The 21866-nt window shown below is 36.5% G+C and overlaps 1 protein-coding gene across 4 annotated transcripts in view; it reads left to right on the top strand.

Moving 5' to 3' along the window:
• SLC35F5 (solute carrier family 35 member F5) overlaps window positions 1-21866 on the top strand; it is a 44709-nt gene that overhangs the window by 1024 nt on the left and 21819 nt on the right. For all 4 annotated transcript variants that reach the window (XM_055379924.2, XM_055379927.1, XM_055379925.2 and 1 more), the window contains exons 2-9: window positions 103-193; window positions 341-482; window positions 5096-5239; window positions 9319-9381; window positions 11858-11939; window positions 12773-12960; window positions 19810-19891; window positions 20996-21083. In XM_055379924.2, the coding sequence (XP_055235899.1) occupies window positions 103-193; window positions 341-482; window positions 5096-5239; window positions 9319-9381; window positions 11858-11939; window positions 12773-12960; window positions 19810-19891; window positions 20996-21083 (880 nt within the window). The remainder of the gene's footprint in view (window positions 1-102; window positions 194-340; window positions 483-5095; window positions 5240-9318; window positions 9382-11857; window positions 11940-12772; window positions 12961-19809; window positions 19892-20995; window positions 21084-21866) is intronic.

Here is a 21866-nt window from a genome sequence, read left to right as displayed (position 1 = left end):
TTGATTTGCTTTGAGTTTGAAGATGAAGAGTAAAAAACGATGTGATGACTCTTACCTCGAGTTATTCACGTTTTCATAGCATAATTTCATGGTTGTTTTTAGGGGTGCTGAGTTCTTCACCTCCTTTTAGACTGAGATCTGCCAAGTTTTCCGGCATTGCTCTTGAGGATCTCAGAAGGGCTCTTAAGACAAGGTAGATTCCACGTTTATCCTCTATGTAACTTTAACACTGAACATTAGCTAACAAAAGTCAAATGTTTCTGTTATACTAATCTTCTCATTTTTAATGGTGGTTTTTCTAAAATCATCTCTAATGTGATCTGTATTTTCTAAAAAACAGACTGCAAATGGTGTGTGTATTTGTCATGAACCGAATGAATTCCCAGAACAGTGGTTTCACTCAGCGCAGGCGAATGGCTCTTGGGATTGTTATTCTTCTGCTTGTTGATGTGATATGGGTTGCTTCCTCTGAACTTACTTCGGTATGTACCTTTGGTCCAGGAATGATGTTACATTACAGCCACAATGTTACTCTTAACCTGTAGTAACTCTAGCCGTTACAATCTCCTGCTTTCTAAAAGCAGTATCTTAAATACTATTGAATTTTTAAAAAACGTTGAATTATTGCCACTTGAAGTTAAAACTGAAAGGATGATCCTTTTTATTGTTTCATACAGTTTTCTTGTATCTTTTAGGGAGGGTTACTTAGAGAGACTATGCATATTTTCTTACATTTGAAAGTGTTACTCGTGGCTTTTTTTCTAAATTCAAATTCTTTCTGTAAATATTATTTTCTAGTGAAATAACTGTCAGGATGCAAAACAATGTCACCATTTAGTAGAAAGTTCAGAGTGCTTTTGGACAAATGAGTAAAAATAATGAGTTTTCACTGTTATAATGCCCATGAGTGGTTGCATCCACATTTATGCTTGCTGACTCAAACCTTATTATAAGATGCATGGTATACCTCATAATTTTCCTTCAGTTAAATTGTATCTTGACAGTTTCCTTCAGTTAAATTGTGTCTTTATTGATGACCTATTGGTAGTAATGTGGCATTTCGAATTTGCAAGCTAGTTTTTCTTTCTACTTGTATACTTTATTCTGCTTGGTTAATGATCCCTATAAAAAGCAACTTTTATTTTCAGAAGTCTGCATTTCAACTTCTACGTTGCAATTTTAAGGCAAATATACAGCAGGAAACTGGCATTTATAAAATAAACCTAATTTTCAAAAGAAGCAGTTTAATACTCAGGTCTCATATTGTAGCTAAGTAAATATTGACATTGGCATTGTATCCTATGAGTATATAAGTTGTTTTTTTTTTTTTTTTCTTTTTTTTTTTTTTTGAGATAGAGTCTTGCTCTGCTCTGTCGCCCAGGCTGGAGTGCAATGGTGCGATCTCGGCTCACTGCAACCTCCGCCTCCCGGGTTCAAGGGATTCTCCTGCTCCGGCCCCCTGAATAGCTGGGATTACAGGCGCACCCCACCACGCCAGGCTAATTTTTGTATTTTTAGTAGAGACGGGGTTTCACCATGTTGGTCAGACTGGTCTCAAACTCCTGACCTCATGATCCGCCCGCCTCGGCCTCCCAAAGTGCTGGGATTACAGACGTGAGCCACCTCACCTGGCCAAGTATATAAGTTTTTATGCTTTTCAGAATTAATCTCTGGAATCTAATAGACCATATATTTTTTGCTTTAAAACTCTTCTCTAACCTTCTTTTAGATGAACATTTTGTACTTTTACCTCAAAGAAATGTCTTTGATATTGACAGGGAACTAAACCTATCTTTTAAATTTTATTTTCATTTAAAATAAATAGTTTGTTTTTATATATTAGTTAATAAAATTTAGGACAAAATAGCACCTGGTTAAATTATCATTTAACCACATCTAAGCAAAGTAGAAAGGAAAAAACAATTTGTTGTTTGTGGTAATCATTTCACAATGTATACATATATCGAAACACCATGTTGTAAAAAATACATATATTTGGTGTTTGTCAGTTGTACTTTAATGAAACTGGAGGAAAAAACTCAACTTACCTTAATTTTTTTAAAGTAAAATATTTTAGTAAGAGGATATTTTACAATCTCATTATTCAAGAATATATGTAATGTCTCTACTTCTTCAACCAGTTATGCTCATTAAACTTTGGAGATAGGGCCAGGCGCAGTGGCTCACGCCTGAAATCCCAACACTTTGGGAAGATCAGGTGGGCAGATCACCTGAAGTCAGGAGTTCGAGACCAGCCTGGCCAACGTGGTGAAACTCAGTCTCTACTAAATACAAAAATTAGCTGGGTGTGGTGGTGGGTGCCTGTAATCCCAGTTACTCTGGAGGCTGAGTTAGGAGAATCGCTTGAACCTGGGAGGCAGAGGTTGCAGTGAGCTGAGATCATGCCATTGCTCTCCAGCTTGGGCAACAAGAGTGAAACTCCTTCGCAAAAAAAAAAAAAAAAAAAAAAAAAAAAAAAAAGAAAAAACAAACTTTGGAGATAAAGTGTGTATTTCAAAAAGAAAATCAGTCTTTTTATTATGGATATTTTCTAACATATACAAAGTAGAATATTATAATGAGTCTCCATGTATTCATTACTTAGCTTTAGCACTTAACCAAATTTGCCAACCTTATCAACCTCTCCTCAAAACTTTTTTTCCTGGAGCATTTTAAAGCATATTTTAAAGCATATGTCACATGCCATTTCACCCACAATTTCTTTCCTATTTACTTTAAACTGAAAAGGACTTTTAATTTTCTTAAACATAATCACTATGCCATTAACATAGTTAACAAAATTAACTGTAATTCCTTAAGATCATCTGATATCCAGTCTATGTTCAGTTTTCTCCAGTCCAGTTTTCTCCGGTGGTGTCAAGGACTTTTTTTTCCCATTAAGTTTGTTAGGATCTAAATGAAGATCACGCATTGCATTTGTGGTATCTTTTACTCCTTAACTGTATCTTCCCTCCTTTTTTTTAATACCATAAATTTGTTGGAGAAATTGGGTCATTTTTCCTATTGGATGTATCACACATTCTGGATTTGGCTGATTGTTTCCTTGGGGTATCATTTAACTTGTTATTTTTCTCTTATTTCTTGTAAAGTGGTAGTTAGATGTAAAGTCTTGATTTAGGTTTAGTTTTCAGGAAAGAATACTTTGGGGTACTGAGTACTTCCTGTAACATTCCAGCATGACATACATAGTGACTGCAAGTCTCACTTTAGATGATGCCAATTTAAGTACTATAAAATTCCTCACCAACTTTTAGGTAATAGTTGAATATCCACGTTTAAGTTGTCTAGATAAAGTATTTCATTAGGGGTTGCAAAATGGTGATTTTTTTTTGAGTTATTCCCTCTGTATTTGTTAGCTGGAATTCTTTAAGTCTTTTTAATATGGCCTTATTAATCTTTTTTTTTTTTTTTTTTTTGAGATGGGACAGAGTTTTGCTCTTGTCACCCAGGCTGGAGTGCAATGGCACTATCTCGGCTCACTGCAACCTCCGCCTCCCAGGTTCAAGCAATTCTCCTGCCTCAGCCTTCTGAGTAGCTGGGATTATAGGCACCTGCCACCACGCCAAGCTAATTTTTGTATTTTTAGTACAGACTGGGTTTCACTGTGTTGGCTAGGCTGGTCTTGAACTCCTGACCTCAAGTGATCCACCCGCCTTGGCCTTCCAAAGTGTTGGGATTACAGGCGTGAGCCACTGTGCCTGACATCTTATTAATCTTTAACATTTTCTTTCCACCACAAGATGCCCTGGGCCCATCTTGTACATTTTCTGCTCCATACCTGGATTTGGCCATGTATTATAGGAGCCGTTGTTTCTTTTTTTTTTTTTTGGGGACAGAGTCTCACGCTGTTGTCCAGTATGGAATGGTGCAGTGGCATGATCTTGGCTCACTATAACCTCTGACTCCTGGGTTCAAGTGATTCTCCTGCCTCAGCCTCCAGAGTACCTGGGATTACAGGCAGGTGCCCCCATGTGCTGCAAAGTTTTGTATTTTTTGTAGAGACAGGGTTTCATCATGTTGGCCAGGCTGGGCTTGAACTCCTGACTTCAAGTGATCCACCCGCCTTGGCCTCCCAAAGTGCTGGGATTATAGGTGTGAGCCACTGTGCCTGGCCAGAGCCATTGTTTCTTTTAGTGTAAAATGGCGTGGACCACCATTTACGTCCTAGAGTTGCACTTTCCTCCTGGATTGTCATTTTTTTCTATGCCTTTTTAGTGGATATAACTAGGAATTTTCTTAGGATATAAAAAATTGTGAGTTTATATTCACAATACACTAAAAACAAACAAACAAACAAAAAAACAGTCTCCCTTGGGAAACGTCCATAACCTTGAAATTTGTCAGTCCCTTTTTGGTGCTCCGTGGCATCCTGAACCCCTCTCTTGTTACTTGGCACATTATGCTGTATTCTCTTCATATATATGTCTCCTCTATTAGATGTTAAGCTCCCCAAGGGCAGGATAACTTCCCTTCCTTCTCTTTTGTTTTTCTTTATGAGATAGGGTCTTTGCTCTGTTGCCCAGGCTGGAGTGCAGTGGCTTGATCATGGCTCACTGCAGCCTCAACCTTTGTGAACTCAGGGGATCCTCCTGCTTCAGCCTCCCAAGTAGCTGGGACTGAGGGTGCACGCCACCACCCTGGCTAATTTTTCTATTTTGTTGCAGAGACAGAGTTTTGCCATGTTGCCCAGGCAGGTCTTGAAATTCTGGGCTCAAGCAATCTTCCTGTCTTGGTCTCCCCAAGTGCTGGGATTATTGGCTTGAGCCTCCACGCCTGGCCCTGTCTTACTTTTCTTTAGCTCCTAGTATAGGCACTGTTTCGTAGTAGGTTTCAACGAATGTTAAACCAAACTTATTTTAGCAGGTTGTTGCTGCTTTGTTTGGTGATATCCTTTTGTATGCAAGGTAAATACAGTATTCAGAAATGAATCTAAAATATTTTTGTAATCCCTTTGACTTTTTCTTTCCAAGTGAACTTCCGAAGAGTTAAAAATCATGTAGTGACTTTATTTTGGAGATGAGTAATAAGGTTTAAGGTTATCTCAGAGTTGTCTGTGTAACTTTTTCCTCTACAGTATGTTTTTACCCAGTACAACAAACCATTCTTCAGCACCTTTGCAAAAACATCTATGTTTGTTTTGTACCTTTTGGGCTTTATTATTTGGAAGCCATGGAGACAACAGTGTACAAGAGGACTTCGCGGAAAGCATGCTGCTTTTGTAAGTGTTTAATTTTAACTGTCTGTTAGGAAGGGGGTATAGATACGTTTTTTCAAAGTTTAAAGATGTATTAGTTTCTTTAAGGACAGTCATATTTTAAGTTGTTCAGTTAAGTGAGTGAAGATGATATAAGAAAACCGGCTCTTGTCCAAAATTTTAAATTTATTCTTCTAATTAAGTAGTATCAGAATAGTTTGTGAGAACTCTTACTCCATGACATTTTCTGAGTTGTTAAAAATTGTTGAATTAGCCCAAATCAATTAATGTGGCAATGAAGATGAAAGTAAGGAATAAGAAGAATATCAAGAGTCTGTCATTTGCAGATTGGATGAGTATCCTCTAATTGTTAGGTGGATTCTGGAAACAAAAAAATTCAAAGTTGTATGTATTAAAATGAAAATATCATATTTCCAGACATATTTTAGATGTTTGGCTAATCAAATTATATTCTTTGATTGATGTAATGTAATATGCTCATTCATAGTGTTGAAAGAAATATGAGTTTATATAATGATATATCTTCCTTATAGAAGTAGAAATTTTGAATTATTGAGAATGAAGAATTATAAAACTTTCTTATGTTAATCCTTTTAAAAAATTCTTTATTATGTTAGAATATATATAATGTGAAATACACCATTTTAACTATTTTTAAATGTATAGTAGTGGCATTAAGTGCATTGACTTTGCTCTACAACCATCAGCTCCAGAATTTTTCATCATCCTAGACCGAAAGTCTGTACACAGACTTAGAAATAACCACTATTCATTCTTCCCTCCAAACCCTAGTAACCACTGTATTATTTTCTGTCTCTCTTAATCTTTTTCTTTCGTGTGTATTATTTTTTGTGGGTTAAAATAGTATTGTTTCTTGTCTTATCTAATAAGTACATCCTTTTTAAAATTATTAATTTATTTTTAGAGACAGGGTCTCACTTTGTTGCCCAGGCTGTAGTGCAGTGGTTTAATCACAGTTTGCTGTAACCTTGAATCCTGGGCTCAAGCAGTCTACTTGCCTCAGTCTCTCAAGTAGCTGAGTACATAGCCACGCAACACCACACCCCACTAATTTTTGTATTTTTTATAGAGACAGTGTCTCACTATGTTGCTCAGGCTGATCTCAAAGTCTGGCCTCAGGCATTCCACCGTCTTGGCCTCCCAAAGTGCTGGGGTTACAGACCTGAGCCACTGCACCCAGCAGTCAGGGGCTTTCAATAATTGTTTTTTAAAGCTGGGCTTGGTGGCTCATGCCTGTAATCCCAGCATGTTGGGAGGCTGAGGCAGGCAGATCTCTTGAGCCTCAGGAGTTCAAGACCTGCCTGGGCCATAGTGGCTCATGCCTCTTATCCCAGCACTTTGGGAGGCCAAGGGGGCGAATCATGAGGTCAGGAGATCGAGACCATCCTTGGCCAACATGGTGAAACCCCGTCTCTACTAAAAATACAAAAATTAACTGGGCATGGTGGCGCACTCCTGTAGTCCCAGCTGCTCGGGAGGCTGAGGCAGGAGAATTGCACGGACTTGGGAGTCAGAGGTTGCAGTGAGCTGAGATCGCACCACTGCACTCCAGCCTGGTGACAGAGCGAAACTCCGTCTCAAAATAAATAAATAAAAAACAATTAAAAACAATTTTTTAAATGTAGGTGAAGCCTGCAAATGTATACTCATGTACACACACAAATTTAAGTTACCAAAAATATGAGTATATATTTTTTTACTTTGCAAAAGTAATACATATACATTGTAGAAATTATATATACATCATAATATCACATGTAGGGATAAATTGTATGTGTATTAGTATAGGTATATTGTTGAAAATTTAGAAGCTACAGAGAAACAAAAAGAGGAAAATAAATGCTACCATTCAAGGAATAACCACTGATAATATTTTGACATATATCCTGCCATTCTTTTCATGTGTGTATTTTTTATTTTTTACAAAAATGGAATTGGGCCTGGTGCGGTATCTCATGCCTATTATTCCAGCACTTTAGGAAGCTGAGGTGGGTGGATCACTTGAGGCCAGGAGTTTGAGACCAGCCTGGCTAACATGGTGAAACTCTGTCTCTACTAAAAATACAAAAAATTAGCCAGTCGTGGTGGTGCACTCCTGTAATCCCAGTTAGTCGGGAGGGTGAGGCATGAGAATTGCTTGAAGTCGGGAGGTGAAGGTTACAGTGAGCAGAGATTGAACCACTACACTCCAGTCTGGGCGACAGAGTGAGACTGTCTCAAAAAAATAAAATAAAAATGAAAATGGAATTCTTTTCAAGGTTAATCCATATTGTAGTGTTTCTGTACTTCATTCATTTTTTGTTGCTGTTGTTGAGACAGAGTCTCACTCTCTTGTCCAGGCTAGAGTGCAGTGGCGCAATCTCAGCTCACTGAAACCTCCACCTCCTGGGTTCAAGTGATTCTCCTGCCTCAGCCTCCTAAGTAGCTGGGATTACAGGTGCCCGCCACCATGCCCGGCTAATTTTTGTATTTGTAGTAGAGACGGGGTTTCACCATGTTGGTCAGGCTGGTCTTGAACTCCTGATCCCAAGCGATCCACCCCCCTCGGCCTCCCAGAGTGCTGGGATTACAGGTGTGAGCCACTGCGCCCGGCCAAATAATGTCATTTTTAAAGCTTTTAATTCTTATTGCTAAATTACTGTCTGTAATGGTTGCATTAATTCTTATCTCTGTTAGCAGTATATAATTAAACCCTTGTTAAACACTCATTAAATCTCATGATTGAACCCTTAGCAACATCCCATCATTTGCCAACTTGACAGGTGAACAATGATGATAGCTTGTTTAATGTGCATGTTTTTGGTTACTTTTTCATATTTTTTTGGAAAGTAGAACTCTTGTGTGTGTTGTCTGTGTCTTATTTTTCTACATTGACTCCCTTTTTGTTACTGATTTGTTAGGGTTCTTTTACAGCATGGGCTCTAGTGTTTGAATCTTGTTCTATCACTTGCCAGTTTTTGATCTTGGGCAAGTTTTTTAACCTCTTCAGACTTTCAGCAGAGATAGTGATAGACTAGCTGTGGATATGAAATGAAATCATATTTACATAGCATTAGCGCAGTGATTCTTAAAGTGTGATCCAGACCTTGAAATTCATTCAGGGTTTTTCTTTTTTGAGACGGAATCTTGCTCTGTGGCCCAGGTTGGAGTGCAGTGGCGTGATCTCGGCTCACTGCAACCTCCACGTCCTGGTTCAAGCGATTCCCCTGCCTCAGCCTCCTGAGTAGCTGGAATTACAGGCATGCGCCACTGTGCCTAGCTAATTTTTGCATTTTTTAGTAGAGATGGGGTTTCACCACGTTGGCCAGGCTGGTCTCAAACTCCTGACCTCAAGTGATCAACCCACCTCAGCCTCCCAAACTGCTGGGATTACAGGTGTGAGCCACCATGCTTGGTCTCATTCAGAGGTTTTTGAGGTCAAAATTAATTTCATAATAATACCAAGATGTTTCTTACCTTTTTTTTTTTTTCTTTTTTTGAGACGTAATCTTGCTGCCCAGGCTGGAGTGCAATGGCACAATCTTGGCTCACTGCAACCTCCACCTTCAGAGTTAAAGTGATTCTCCTGTCTCAGCCTCCCGAGTAGCTAAGATGACAGGCACGTGCCAACACTGTTAGCTATTTTTTTTTGTATTTTTAGTAGAGACAGGGTTTTACCATGTTGGTCAGGCTAGTCTTGAACTCCTGACCTCAAATGATCCACCAGCCTTGGCCTGTTACTTGCCTTTTTAAATAACCCATCCCTCTTTTCCCTACTTACCTGAAATGTTATAGTAGTGTTGTGAAAAGGGCATAAGCTTTGGTTTTAGACTAACTTGGGTTTTAATCCTGACTGTCAGGATTAAAAATCTCTCAGCCTCAAATTTTTCATCAATACAATGAAGATAATACCTACCTCACAATGGTGAATATGTGGCATTAGCTGCTATTATTATTAGTAACAGTTTTAGTCTTACAGGTTGATTCTGGATTTTTGCTTCTATTTATCTGAGTTGTGTCTGACTAGTCCTACAGTATAATGTAAGTTTCATTGAATTTTGTATCTTGTTATCTGTGTTTAGTTTGCAGATGCTGAAGGTTACTTTGCTGCTTGCGCAACAGATACAACTATGAATAGTTCTTTGGTAAGTGCTTCTTTTCTTGTCGGGAATAGAGAGGTGGGGTTGAGCCATGGTAGGAAAAACTGAAACAGTTTTGATGGCAGCAAAGCCGTATTACAACATAGATATGGCTCAATATTGGGTGCCCATCATTAGGATTGTAATTTGGTACTTTTTTTCTCCTTAGGGATACCTGGGGCCTAGAGGTAAGCAATTTAGCTGCCTCTGAAGAGAGAGGGAAAGGGGAAACTGGTTCAGGAGTGAAAATAATAAAGGACAATCCTTTGTTACTAACCAACTTTTTCACTTCATGCATATTATTATTATCATTTAGAAACAAATACTTTTGACACTGAGACTATATAGGCAAATTATTCGTTTGTTCCACAAATTTTTTACAGTGACAAATCTGTGTTAAACACGTTCTAGGCTCTGAAGATACAGCTTTGTTTTAGTGTGTGAGTGTGTGCGTATTTGCGAGGGGACAGGTAATAAGCAAGTAAAGTAATTGACATAGTAACTTATTTTAAGTATTTGTAATCTAGTTGGAGAGGTAGTATATAAAAATCTTTTTTTAAGATGATCACTCAGGCATCTCTTTTTTTATTTTTTATTTTTAGATTTCTTTTTAGAGACAGGGTCTTGGTCTATTGCCTCTGGTGGAGTACAGTGGCACAATTATGGCTTATTGTAACTTTCAGCTGCTGGGCTTAAGCAATCACCTTGTCTCAGCCTCCTAAATACAAGCATACTCCACCACTAACTTTTTATTTTTACTTTTTAGAAACATGGTCTTGCTGTGTTGCTCAGGGTGGCATCTCTTTAAAATGTATTTTTAATGATACTTGTTTTCTTTCCAAACATGGCATTTTATCTGAGAAAAATTTTAGTTACTCTAAAATTTAATAGCAATTTGTGAAGCACTGGCTTGGTGACCTTATTCACAGCACAGTTTCTTGTTTGTCTCTCTGTTTTTTAGAACTGCAATGGCATGCAGAGTAGGTTAATAGATACTATGAAGAATTTTTTTTTCCTGGGATCTTAAGCATCAATAAAATAATTTAATATCATTTGTCTCTATCAGTACAGAGGGCAAAGTTGAGATGGCAGCCTGCTCTTCTGGCTACTCTTGTACTAATTCTTACTATTATCTGTAAGATGGATATGTCAAATTGCTCTAGGCCAGATGCTGTAATGAAAACTTCAGTGTAACAAAGAGATTATGTCTATTTCCAGACCCACTGTCCCTTCATTTACTGAATTTTTTTTTTTTGTTCGTAGAGCTCTGTACCAGGAGTTAAAAGAGAAATCAAAGAAATAAAAAAAGTTCTGTTAATTTTGAAGAATTAGCCTAGTTGGAGATTTGTACCTTAAATATAGATCATCTGAAGAACATTTGCAAAAACAGTTGAGGAATTTATAACTACCTAAAAATATGGACCTTTGGAGCATGGTTAGACAAACCTGGCTTTAATTGTTTTGTCTGCTACCTGATTACTTTATACCTCAGCTTTATTCTCTAAAAATATAAATATTATTATTATTTTGAGATGGAGTCTCGCTCTGTCACCCAAGCTGGAGTGCAGTGGCACAATCTCAGCTCACTGCACAACCTCCATCTCCTGGTTTCAAGCGATTTGCCTACCTCCTCCTCATGAGTAGCTGGGATTACAGGCACACACCACCACGCTCAGCTAATTTTTGTATTTTAGTAGAGATGGGGTTTCACCATGTTGGCCAGGCTGGTCTTGAACTCCCGACCTCAAGTGATCTGCCCGCCTCAGCCTCCCAAATTTCCGGGATTACAGGCCTGAACCACTGTGCCGGCCATATTCTATAAAATTATTGTGAGTACTAATGAGAAATATATGTTTAACTGCTCTAGAGTTGGTACTCAATACACAGTAAGAACTGGTAAGTAGTAGCTATTTTGTGTAAAGGTCTTCAAGAATTTTAGTTTTTTATTGAGTTTTACATAATAAGAGGAGACAATTTAGTAAATATAAATACATACTATATACCTGGTTATCAGTTTGTTATCTGCCTTGCCTGTTAGACTGCATGATCACTGAGGAAGAGACTGCTTTTATTCACCCTTATATCCCCAGGACTTAGAACAGCGTCTGACATAGTAGGAGCTCAGACTCCTACTATGAGCATTTGTTAAATGAATGAAAAGGAATGAGAGAGAATCTGTTAGCTGAGATGGAATCTGTTAGCTAAGAAAGAGATATGTTTTTATGACATTTAAATATTAGATATCATAATATGCCAATGCTGTTATATTACATTTCTAAACTGTAAACTGATTCTTTTCTGTCATTGTACCTGTATGGATCTGTTGAGTTTCCTTTTTTAAGTCTTGAAAATTGCTGTTTAAACTTGGTGGTGAACAACCACGTTTTAGATGGTATTTGTGTCTACGTACTATCCATTTAAATTTTAACCACTATGTTAGCTTTTATATTTGTTGTTTATAATTTTTTCTGTTACATTCCAGAGTGAACCTCTGTATGTTCCTGTGAAATTCCATGATCTTCCAAGTGAAAAACCTGAGAGCACAAACATTGATACTGAAAAAAGTAAGCAAAACTTGGAAATGGGTAGAAAGTTTACCTTTATTCAAGCCACTTCAGAACTTAGTGATGATGTGGGTTGACTGAAACATGTAGCAGTTCTGCTCCATGTGGTGTTGACTCAGCCTGTAGTCTTCTAGAAGTTTGACTGGATTATGAATCTAATATAGTATAATCATTTTTGTATTATTTCAACTGGAAATAATTTCCAAATACCATAAATCTCTATGGTTTCATCATATATATGTATACACACATACACACATGCATCACACGCATATATATAAACAAATAATATCCTCTTAAATATGCCCTCAAAGAGCCTAATAGCAAATTATAAGAGTTTTGCTGATTCTGTGAATTTAGTAAAGAATGCCACCTTTAACATAAGGTGCAGTATTTATCCTTAATTTCCCTTGCAAGGAATGGACCTATAGAGAATTGTTCTGCGTGCTTGCCCAGGAAACTAATTCTCATAAATTGGGTATGCGTGAGGAAAAATCCAAATAAAGTTTTACTAGGAATACTAAAATAGTAAATCAAACTAAAATCCTGAAATAGGCAGTTATGTATATACAGTACACAATTGCAGAAACCTTGTTTGAATATTGGTCTCATTTTAAACCTTTTACAACATTTTTGTAGATGAAATCATTTTTCCTTTTAACTCTTTTAAGTGAACAAAGTTGTCTCAGGTAATGATATACCTCTTTTTGGTTTACTTTGACTGTCTTACTCTGATCATAGATGAACTTATACATTTATCAGTAAATTAAAACTTGTGACTTTTGTTGGAGAGGAATTATTTAATTATTTCATATTATGCTCTTCCTTTTAAGCCCCCAAAAAGTCTCGTGTGAGGTTCAGTAATATCATGGAGATTCGACAGCTTCCGTCAAGTCATGCATTGGAAGCAAAGTTGTCTCGCATGTCATATCCTGTGAAAGAACAAGAATCCATACTGAAAACTGTGGGGAAACTTACTGCAACTCAAGTAGCGAAAATTAGCTTTTTTTTTTGCTTTGTGGTAGGTCTTTTATGATATGTTTGCATATGATGTTTGAAACTTGAATTTTAAGACTGTATACATACCAACAATATAGGATCGAAGTGTGAGACAATTAGGTTGTTTAATCATGACTTTAAACTCTGCTATTTGATATGTGTAGGAAGTTAGGCTATCAAAATTAATAAATGCTTGATATACCTCAAAGAGTTAGAATTCAATAAGTCCTATAACACTTCAGCTATTTACATATGTACACAAACTTACGAACACACACAGGTTGGGAAGTTCTTCAGAATTTAGCATTGCCTCATGCTCAAAATTATGAATAGAGTTATTTTACACTGTGATATATGTATATACAAAGGCTTGTAAATATCTAGATAAGAGTTTACTGTATGCATTGATTTTTTTCAAATAAGTGTTTTGCAGTTTTATATTCATATAAATGAGGTTAAGTATTATTTTGTCAAGTACTCAGTATATTTCTACAGAATTTCTGGTTGTATTATTTATAGTTTCTTTTTAAAGATAGAAACTGAAAAATGTGCTTAAGATTTCACATAGAATAATGATGGAGTAAATAAAGTATTGTTATTTTGGGCTAAGCTGGGATTAGAGACTTGTCTGAGTTAGAACTCTAACATGTAGAATTTAAAAAATGAATTTCTGTGATATTTTATGTATACATCATTGGAAGTAGCCTAATCCAAGGTTTTTTAAATATGAGCCTTTAAGATTCAAATTTGTACTGAGCATCTTAAACCCCTAAACAATGAAATGCTAATGTCAATGTTATTAGCCTGATTATAAAATTTTTTTAACGTCATGATTTTGCCTTTCATACTCATTAAAATAGCCCATTTTTCTCCATTCCCTGGCTCTACTAATAACACTATTCTTTATAGCAGATTTAAAGATATGTGCAGATAATAGCCTTTTTAAGAATTAATTTTTGAAATTATAATAAAGTATACATAAAATATACCATTTCGATCTTTTTTTTTTTTTTTTTTTTTTAAATGGAGTTTCACTCTTGTTGCCCAGGCTGGAGTGCAATGGCGCGATCTCAGCTCACCACAACCTCTGCCTCCTGGGTTCAAGCAATTCTCCTGCCTCAGCCCCACGAGTAGCTGGGATTACAGGCATGTGCCACCACACCCAGCTAATTTTGTATTTTTAGTAGAGACAGGATTTCTCCATGTTGGTCATGCTGGTCTCGAACTTCTGACCTCAGGTGACTCCCCCTGCCTCAGCCTGCCAAAGTGTTGGGATTACAGGCATGAGCCACCGCTCCTGGCCCTGATCATTTTTAAGTGTACAGTAAGTGGCATAAAGTACATTCACATTGTTGCACAACCATCACCCCATCCATCCACAGAATTTTTTCATCTTATAAAACTGAAAGTATCTGTTAAACAATAGCTCCTCTTTCCCACCACCCCCAGCCCCTGGCAACCACTATTCTGTTTCTGTTTCTATGGATTTGACTACTCATAAGTACCTCATGTTGAGTGGAATCATACAGCATTTGTCTTTTTGAGACTGGTTTATTTCACTTAGCGTAATGTCCTCCAGGTTCATCCAGGTTGTAACTGGTGTCAGAATTTCCTTTCTTTTGAAGGCAGAATAATATTTCATTGTACAGATATACCATCTTTTGTTTATTCATTATTCTGTCAATAGATGCTTGGGTCACTTTGACCATAAATGGTCTTTAAAAAATAGCAACTTAAAATACATTGTGAAAGCAGAGAGCTAACAGATAATTTCAGTTTTATAAGATGAAAAAATCTGGCCAGGCGGGGTGGCTCACGCCCGTAGTCCCAGCACTTTGGGAGGCTGAGGTGGGTGGATCACGAGGTGAAGAGATTGAGACCATCCTGGCCAATGTGGTGAAACCCCATCTCTACTAAAAATACAAAAATTAGCTGGGCATGGTGGTGTGCACCTGTAGTCTCAGCTACTCAGGAGGCTGAGGCAGGAGAATCGCTTGAACCCAGGAGGTGGAGGTTGCAGTGAGCCGATACGGCGCCACTGCACTCCAGCCTGGGTGACTGAGCGAGGGTCTGTCTCAAAAAAAAAGAAAAAGAAAAAAATCCTGTGGATGGATGGGGTGATGGTTGCATAACAATGTGAATGTACTTTATGCCATTAACTGTACACTTAAAAATGATCCAAATGGTGTATTTTATGTATATTGTAATTTCAAAAAATAATTTTTAAAAACACTATTATCTGCACATACCTTTAAATCTGCTATAAGGACTAGTGTTATTACATAACAATTTACATAGTACATTTCTCTCAGAGTTTTAAGTTAGGAAAACGTTTGCTTTTTCCAAGGAAGAGAGAGAGTTCCTTTTAACAGACAATAAGCTGTGTAACTCAGGGGTTTTCCTATTGCCTCCCTGCCTTTCTGCCTACGGATGAGTTGTGTGCTCACCTGAAGTAGCTTTCTTCCTTTAAACTGAAGTTTCTGATACAATCATCACGTTGCACAGCCAGCTCCCACTCCGTTACCCATTTAATCTGGCTCTTATCTTTTTACTCTTGTTTTAATTTTTACCGTATTACAATTGGTCCTTGAACAACATGGGTCTGTATTGCACAGGTATGCTTACACACAGATTTTCATCTATCTCTGCCACACCTAAAACAGCAAGACCAATCCCTTCTCTTCCCCAGCCTTCTTACACAACATGAAGATGACGAGGATGAAGACCTTTCTGTGATGATTCATTTCCACTTAATGAGTAGTAAATATATTCTTTCTTATGATTTTCTTAACAGCATTTCTTTAGCTTACTTTATTGTAAGCATATAGTATACAATACATACAACATACAAAATACCTGTTAATCATTACTTATGTTATTAGTAGGGTTTCCAGTCACCTGTAGTCTATCAGTAGTTACATTTTGGGGGAGTCAAGAGTTATAGCAGATTTTTTGTTGCCTGAGGGTTTGTCCCCTACTCTCCATGTTGTTCAAGGCTCAACTATAGATGCTTTTATTACACATCTCCTTTGAAAACTGGGTAGCATATAATTAATACATTTTAGTCCTGCCTGACACTCATTTAAAACAAGCAAACAGAGATCCCAACTAATAACATGAATATGTGAGACTTTAAACTATTTTTATTACATACGTAATTATCATACTACAAATCCCAAAGATTTTCTTTTGATTTACATAGCAGAATATTATTAATCAAGTTATCACTAAAATAAAGGCATTTCTTTGGGAAGTCAGAGGAATATAGTCCAGACATACAGTTGGCCCTCCGAATCCTTGAGTTCTCCCTCCTTGGATCCAGCCAACTGCAGATCAAAAATAATGAAGGTGAAAAAATAGAAGAATAGCAATACAACGATAAAAATAATAGAGATTAAAAAACAATAGCACGACAACTATTTACATTGTCTTAGGTACAAGTAATCTAGAGACGATTTAACGTATATGGGAGGATGTGTGTAGGTTGTATCCAAATGCTATGCCATTTTATATAAGGGACTTGAGCGTCTTTGGATTTTGATACCTTTGGGGTTGGGATCCTGAACCCAATCCCCTGCAGATCCCCTGCAGATACTGAGAGAAAACTAGCTTTTTAGAAACCTAGCTTAATAGAATGATAAGCTTTAGATAAGGTTAAGAGCAGTGCTGTTCAATAGAAATATAACATGAGCCTCAAATGCAGGCCACAAACGTAGTTTTAAATTATCTAGTAGGTACATTTAAAAAAGGAAAAGGAAACAGATGTTATCAATTTCAATATTATATTTGCATTTAGCCCACTATATGTAAAAATATTATTTCAACATGTTATTGATGTAAAAATTATTGATGAGATAGTTTACATTCTTTTTTGGTACTAAAATCTTCTAAACCCAGTATGCATTATACTTAAAGCACTTTTCAATTCAGACCAGCCAATTTCAATTGCTCAGTAGCCATGTGTGGCTAGTGTCTAATGTATTGGACAGTGTAGATCAAAAGGAGTTAATGATTACTGTATTTGCCAGTCTTCTTTGAATATCTTTTGTCTTACTAGGTTTTTTTTTTCTGTAAAATATAATTTAGATGATACTGGCTTTATCAAGAATATCTCTTACTACATATCCAAAGTAAATGAAATCAGTATCTCAAAGAGATATCTGTACCTCCATGTTTATTTTACAATATTCATCATAGACAAGATATGGGAACAACCTGAGTGTCTATCGATGGATGAATATATATATAGTACATTTTCATGGCTGAACATAATGTAATATTATTCAGCTCTAAAAAGGAAATCCTGCCATTTGCAACAACATGGACAAACCTGAAAGACTTTATGCTAAATGAAATAAGCCAGGCATAGAATGTCAAATACTCACAAATATGATCTCACTTATGTATGTAGAATCTAAAAAAGAAGGAAAGAGTAGAATGGTGGTTGCCAGAGAGTAGAATGGTAGGGAAATGGGGACGTGTTGGTCAAAGAGTACGTAATTTCAATTATAAGATGAATAAGTTCTGGGAACTAATGTATATGGAGACTTCAGATAACAGTACTATATTCTTTACTTGTAATTTGATAAGAGCAGATTCTTAAGTGTGTTCATCACATATACACACAGAAAAATGGTAACTATGGATGATGATGGATGTGCTAATTAATTTGACTATGGTAATCAGTAGACAATGTCATGTGTATATTAAATCATGTTATATACCTTGAACATACACTATTTTTATCAAATATTAAAATTTTATGACAATTTAAAAATGAATTACTAATGAAATTATGAAATATATTAATTATTTGCTATAATTATTCATAAATGGTTATCCTCAACTCTGAAATAATGAAGGGAGACGTTGTATGGACAATTTTTATTAGAGGATGGTTGAGATGGGTCTTCTTTGGTGATGAGGGTGCTGTGGAAACAAGAGCCAGAGAATGGAGTTTGGGGAGAGGTAGAGAATGGGAAGGTTATTCTGGAAAGAATTCACAGCTAATGAAGGATTCTTACGACCTTTGAATGCTTCTTATCTAAGTGATCTGTTTTTATTTATTTACCTTGCATTAGCATGGACCAGTGAGGTTGTTTGGAAAATGAGCACAATATTTAAGTATAAAAATAGTAAGAGAAGTGGGTCAAGAAAGCTAATAATCACCCTGTGAGCATTATCTGTTCATGGAGAAAATCTTTGACAGATAAGATTAAGGGTCGAATCTTCTTTTCTAGCACTTCATCGGCATGCAGATTGTGGCTTCTCTTGCCATATATGTTTGATATTGCCCATCAATTGTTAACTCATTTTATCTAGATAGGCATGTGAAATTATCTAGGAAATCAAAGGATTGCAGATGGAATCAGAACCACGTTGCCACAGTTTCATTCTGGCTTCAGCCTTGAGTACAGTATGGACTGAATGGAGACTACTAGGCTCTCAGCCATCTGCTGCGTTCTGGTAGTGCTCTACAATCATGTGTCTCTACTACTTCTTTGCAATGTAAATACTAGTGTAAAACTACTCAGCCACAAGCTCTGAGAGAGATCGAGAGATGTCCTTCTCTTAATAGAGATAAGTCATTTGGTGGAATAACTCTTCGAGTCAACCAGTGTAAGTAACAGAGACACCAAAAACTAGCCATTAGTTTACTTTGCTTGACCCAGCAATCTACCTCTTAGTATATGCTTTGGTGACACTCATGTACTTATGCACCAGGTGGCAGGTGTGTACTAGAATTAAGATATTCATAGTAGCATTGTTTCAGATAGTAAAAAAGTGTTATCCACAAAAAAACGGATGAATTATCAGTGAAAATTACTGAACTTTGGACACACACACATCCTGCCAACCTTCATCAAAAAAAGCATTATTTCTTATTCTCCATCCTAACCTAGATAAGTGGAAGAGAAGGAAGAATTCTTTTAAAAAAGTCCTGATAGCTGGAAAACTTCCTTCACTGTATCCAAAGTTATGAGAACTCTTTGGGTTGTGTCTCCAAACTGAGATTCAGAAAAGCAATCGCAATTAATCAATAAATTATCATTTTCATAGGACATTTCTAAATTTCCAAAGTGAATATAGCCTTTTATTTTTCAATCCAGCTAGCTAGGTAGGTCCATCCATATCCATGCACATCATCTGGTTTAATAGATTTCTCATTATGCTGTATTCATCTGTATATATTCTAATGTTGGAGAATTTTCTCAAATTTAAATATGATTTAGATAAACTTAACAGAGTGTCAGCAGTACTTAGATAAAGCAATTTTTTTTTTTTTTTGAGAAATGGTCTCTCTGTCACCTAGGCTGAAGTGCAGTGAGGCAGTTATGCCTCACTGCAGCCTCAACCTCCCAGGCTTAAGTAATCCTCCCACCTCAGCCTCCTGAGTAGCTGGGATTACAGGTGTGCACTACCATGCCTGGCTGATTTTTGTATTTTTTTTTTTTGTAGAAATGGGGTTTCACTGTGTTGCCCAGGCTGGTCTTTCTGGGCTCAAGCAATCCACCCACCTCAGCCTCCCAAAGTGCTGGGATTACAGGCATGAGCCACTACGCGCAGCCTAGATAAAGCAAATTTTTAAATTGATTTGATACTTGATTTTACTCATTAAAAAAAAAACCTGAATGCTAATTGTTAACCAACTATTGTTAAATTTTAAGGGAAATTGGGTAGCATGGTCTTAGGTCTGATTATAAATGTTTGTCTTTTTTGGGAGCCTGTGATGTTTTCAATACAAAGCAGCTTTTAAAACATCTTGTGAGAACAGTATTTAGGAGGAGAACAAAAAAGGGAATTCTGAATTGTAATGACAGATGTAAACATGTCTTTCATTAGGGTTCACTTTGGTTTTCTTTTTCTTTAGTGGTTTTTGGCAAATTTGTCATATCAAGAAGCACTTTCAGACACACAAGTTGCTATAGTTAATATTTTATCTTCAACTTCCGGTAAGAAATTTGTCTTTAAAAATCTGCATTATAAATCAGTGTATGTATTTCTGGTATATATGTGTGTACATGTACATCATTTTTATCTTGTTATAGCTTCTTACATTAGTTCTAATATACATTAGTCTATTATAACTGCCTTTTAATCTGTATACAGTCAGGTGCTGCATATGATGTTTCAATCTACAACAGACTGCATATACGATGGTGGTCCCATAAGATTATAATACTGTATTTTTACTGTACCTTTCCTATGTTTAAATATGTTTGGATACACAAATACTTACCATTGTGTTACAATTGCCTACAGTATTCAATACAGTAGCATGCCATACAAGTTGGTAGCCTACAAGCAATAGGCTTATAGCATATAGCCTAGCCGTGTAGTAGGCTATACCATTTAGGTTTGTGTGAGTATGCTCTATGATGGTGGCACAAGGATGACATTGCCTAACGACACACATTTTCTCTGTATTTATCCCTGTTGTTAAGCATGACTGTAGTTTCATGCCTTAGCCTGTGCTATTTATGTTCCTTCAAATACTTTACAATGTTTTTTATATAACAACATATTACAGTTTTTATAGGCTGGCCTTTTGTATTGTAGTTGCCTTTCCCTTCACACATCCTTTCCAGAGATCTTTTTCTAGACCCTTTGGCTAAAATGTAATTGCTTATTTCAGAACTATAATTTGCCCTATGATAGGTGTTTTATTTTTAAGATTGAATCACCTTTCAAATCTGGAAGACAAAAGTATTTTTAAAGCTATAAAAATAACTTTAGGGACACAGGCTTGATTATGATGAAGTCAGCATGTTACTCTGAATAAGATTTAAGTTTCCTATTAGTTTAAAATAAATAGGACTGTACTTGATCTGTACTGTTGAAATAAACATGGTTTAGTTTGGAGGCTATTTTATGCATGAACTTTAAACATTTCAGTCTAGTCATTACTTAACTGCAGTCATTTTCTTAGTTAAGAGTGACAAAAATAATTTGAAAGGTAGGTATATAATTTGCTTATTTAAACAATGAAGTTGGTAGTAAAAATGTTGACAGTATTTAAACTCATGTACCATTTTTAAATTCTTTTCTCCTCATAGGACTTTTTACCTTAATCCTTGCTGCAGTATTTCCAAGTAACAGTGGAGATAGATTTACCCTTTCTAAACTATTAGCTGTAATTTTAAGGTAAGCATATAGTGTGATAGCTAGTTTACTCTGCTTAAAAATACAATATTACAATTTCTGATAGTGGCACCAGGGTAGTTTGTATTGTAAGAGCAAAGAAAGATGTGGATAAAAGAAGGCTTTAAGTGGACATGATGCTACTTAGCCCTGTCACATCCTGCACTAGGTTTCTAAACCTTCCTGGGTAGGGTAACCAGAGGGAAAACCCCAAGGCTGCTTTGGTTCCCATTCATGTGTCTGCAGACTCATCAAGTATTGGACTGACGCTCACACTTAATGTGGCAGCTTAATCCTCATCATCTCCCAAGTTTCTGTTTCTTTTTCTTAAGGCAGTTTCCCCTCTTTGTTTTGATTTTTATTTCTCCTTTTTCTACTTCTCTTAGAAAGCTAACATTCAGTTTTCTCTAATTGTCTAAGCCTCAGGTGATGTTTCAGTTATTTTCTGTATAATTCATTTGGCAATTTTGCACTACTGCATAATATGAGTGTTGCTGATAACTATACTTAAATATTTTAATTTAACTTTGTGTATGTTTGTCTTGTCTTCCCTACTGGTTTGTAAACCCTTGAAGGCCATAGCCTTGTTTTATATTTGTGTCATCAAAGACCTAGCATAGGCCTTTGCCCATAGACAGTATTGAAAAAAGATGTGTTGGTTTAATAAAACTTATTTTATGAAACAAAATCAGAGAAGGTAGCAGGATGATTTGATGGAGAGTAGTGTTTCTTGGTTATCAAAGCTGAGATTGAATAAGAGCTCTGCTCTTTGCCCTGGGGCAGTTT

Source organism: Gorilla gorilla, chromosome 11 (genome assembly GCF_029281585.2).
Source record: "Gorilla gorilla gorilla isolate KB3781 chromosome 11, NHGRI_mGorGor1-v2.1_pri, whole genome shotgun sequence".
Taxonomy (NCBI): Eukaryota; Metazoa; Chordata; class Mammalia; order Primates; family Hominidae; genus Gorilla; species Gorilla gorilla.
Note: the sequence above shows the minus strand (reverse complement) of the source record. Positions and strands in the feature narration are given on the sequence as shown.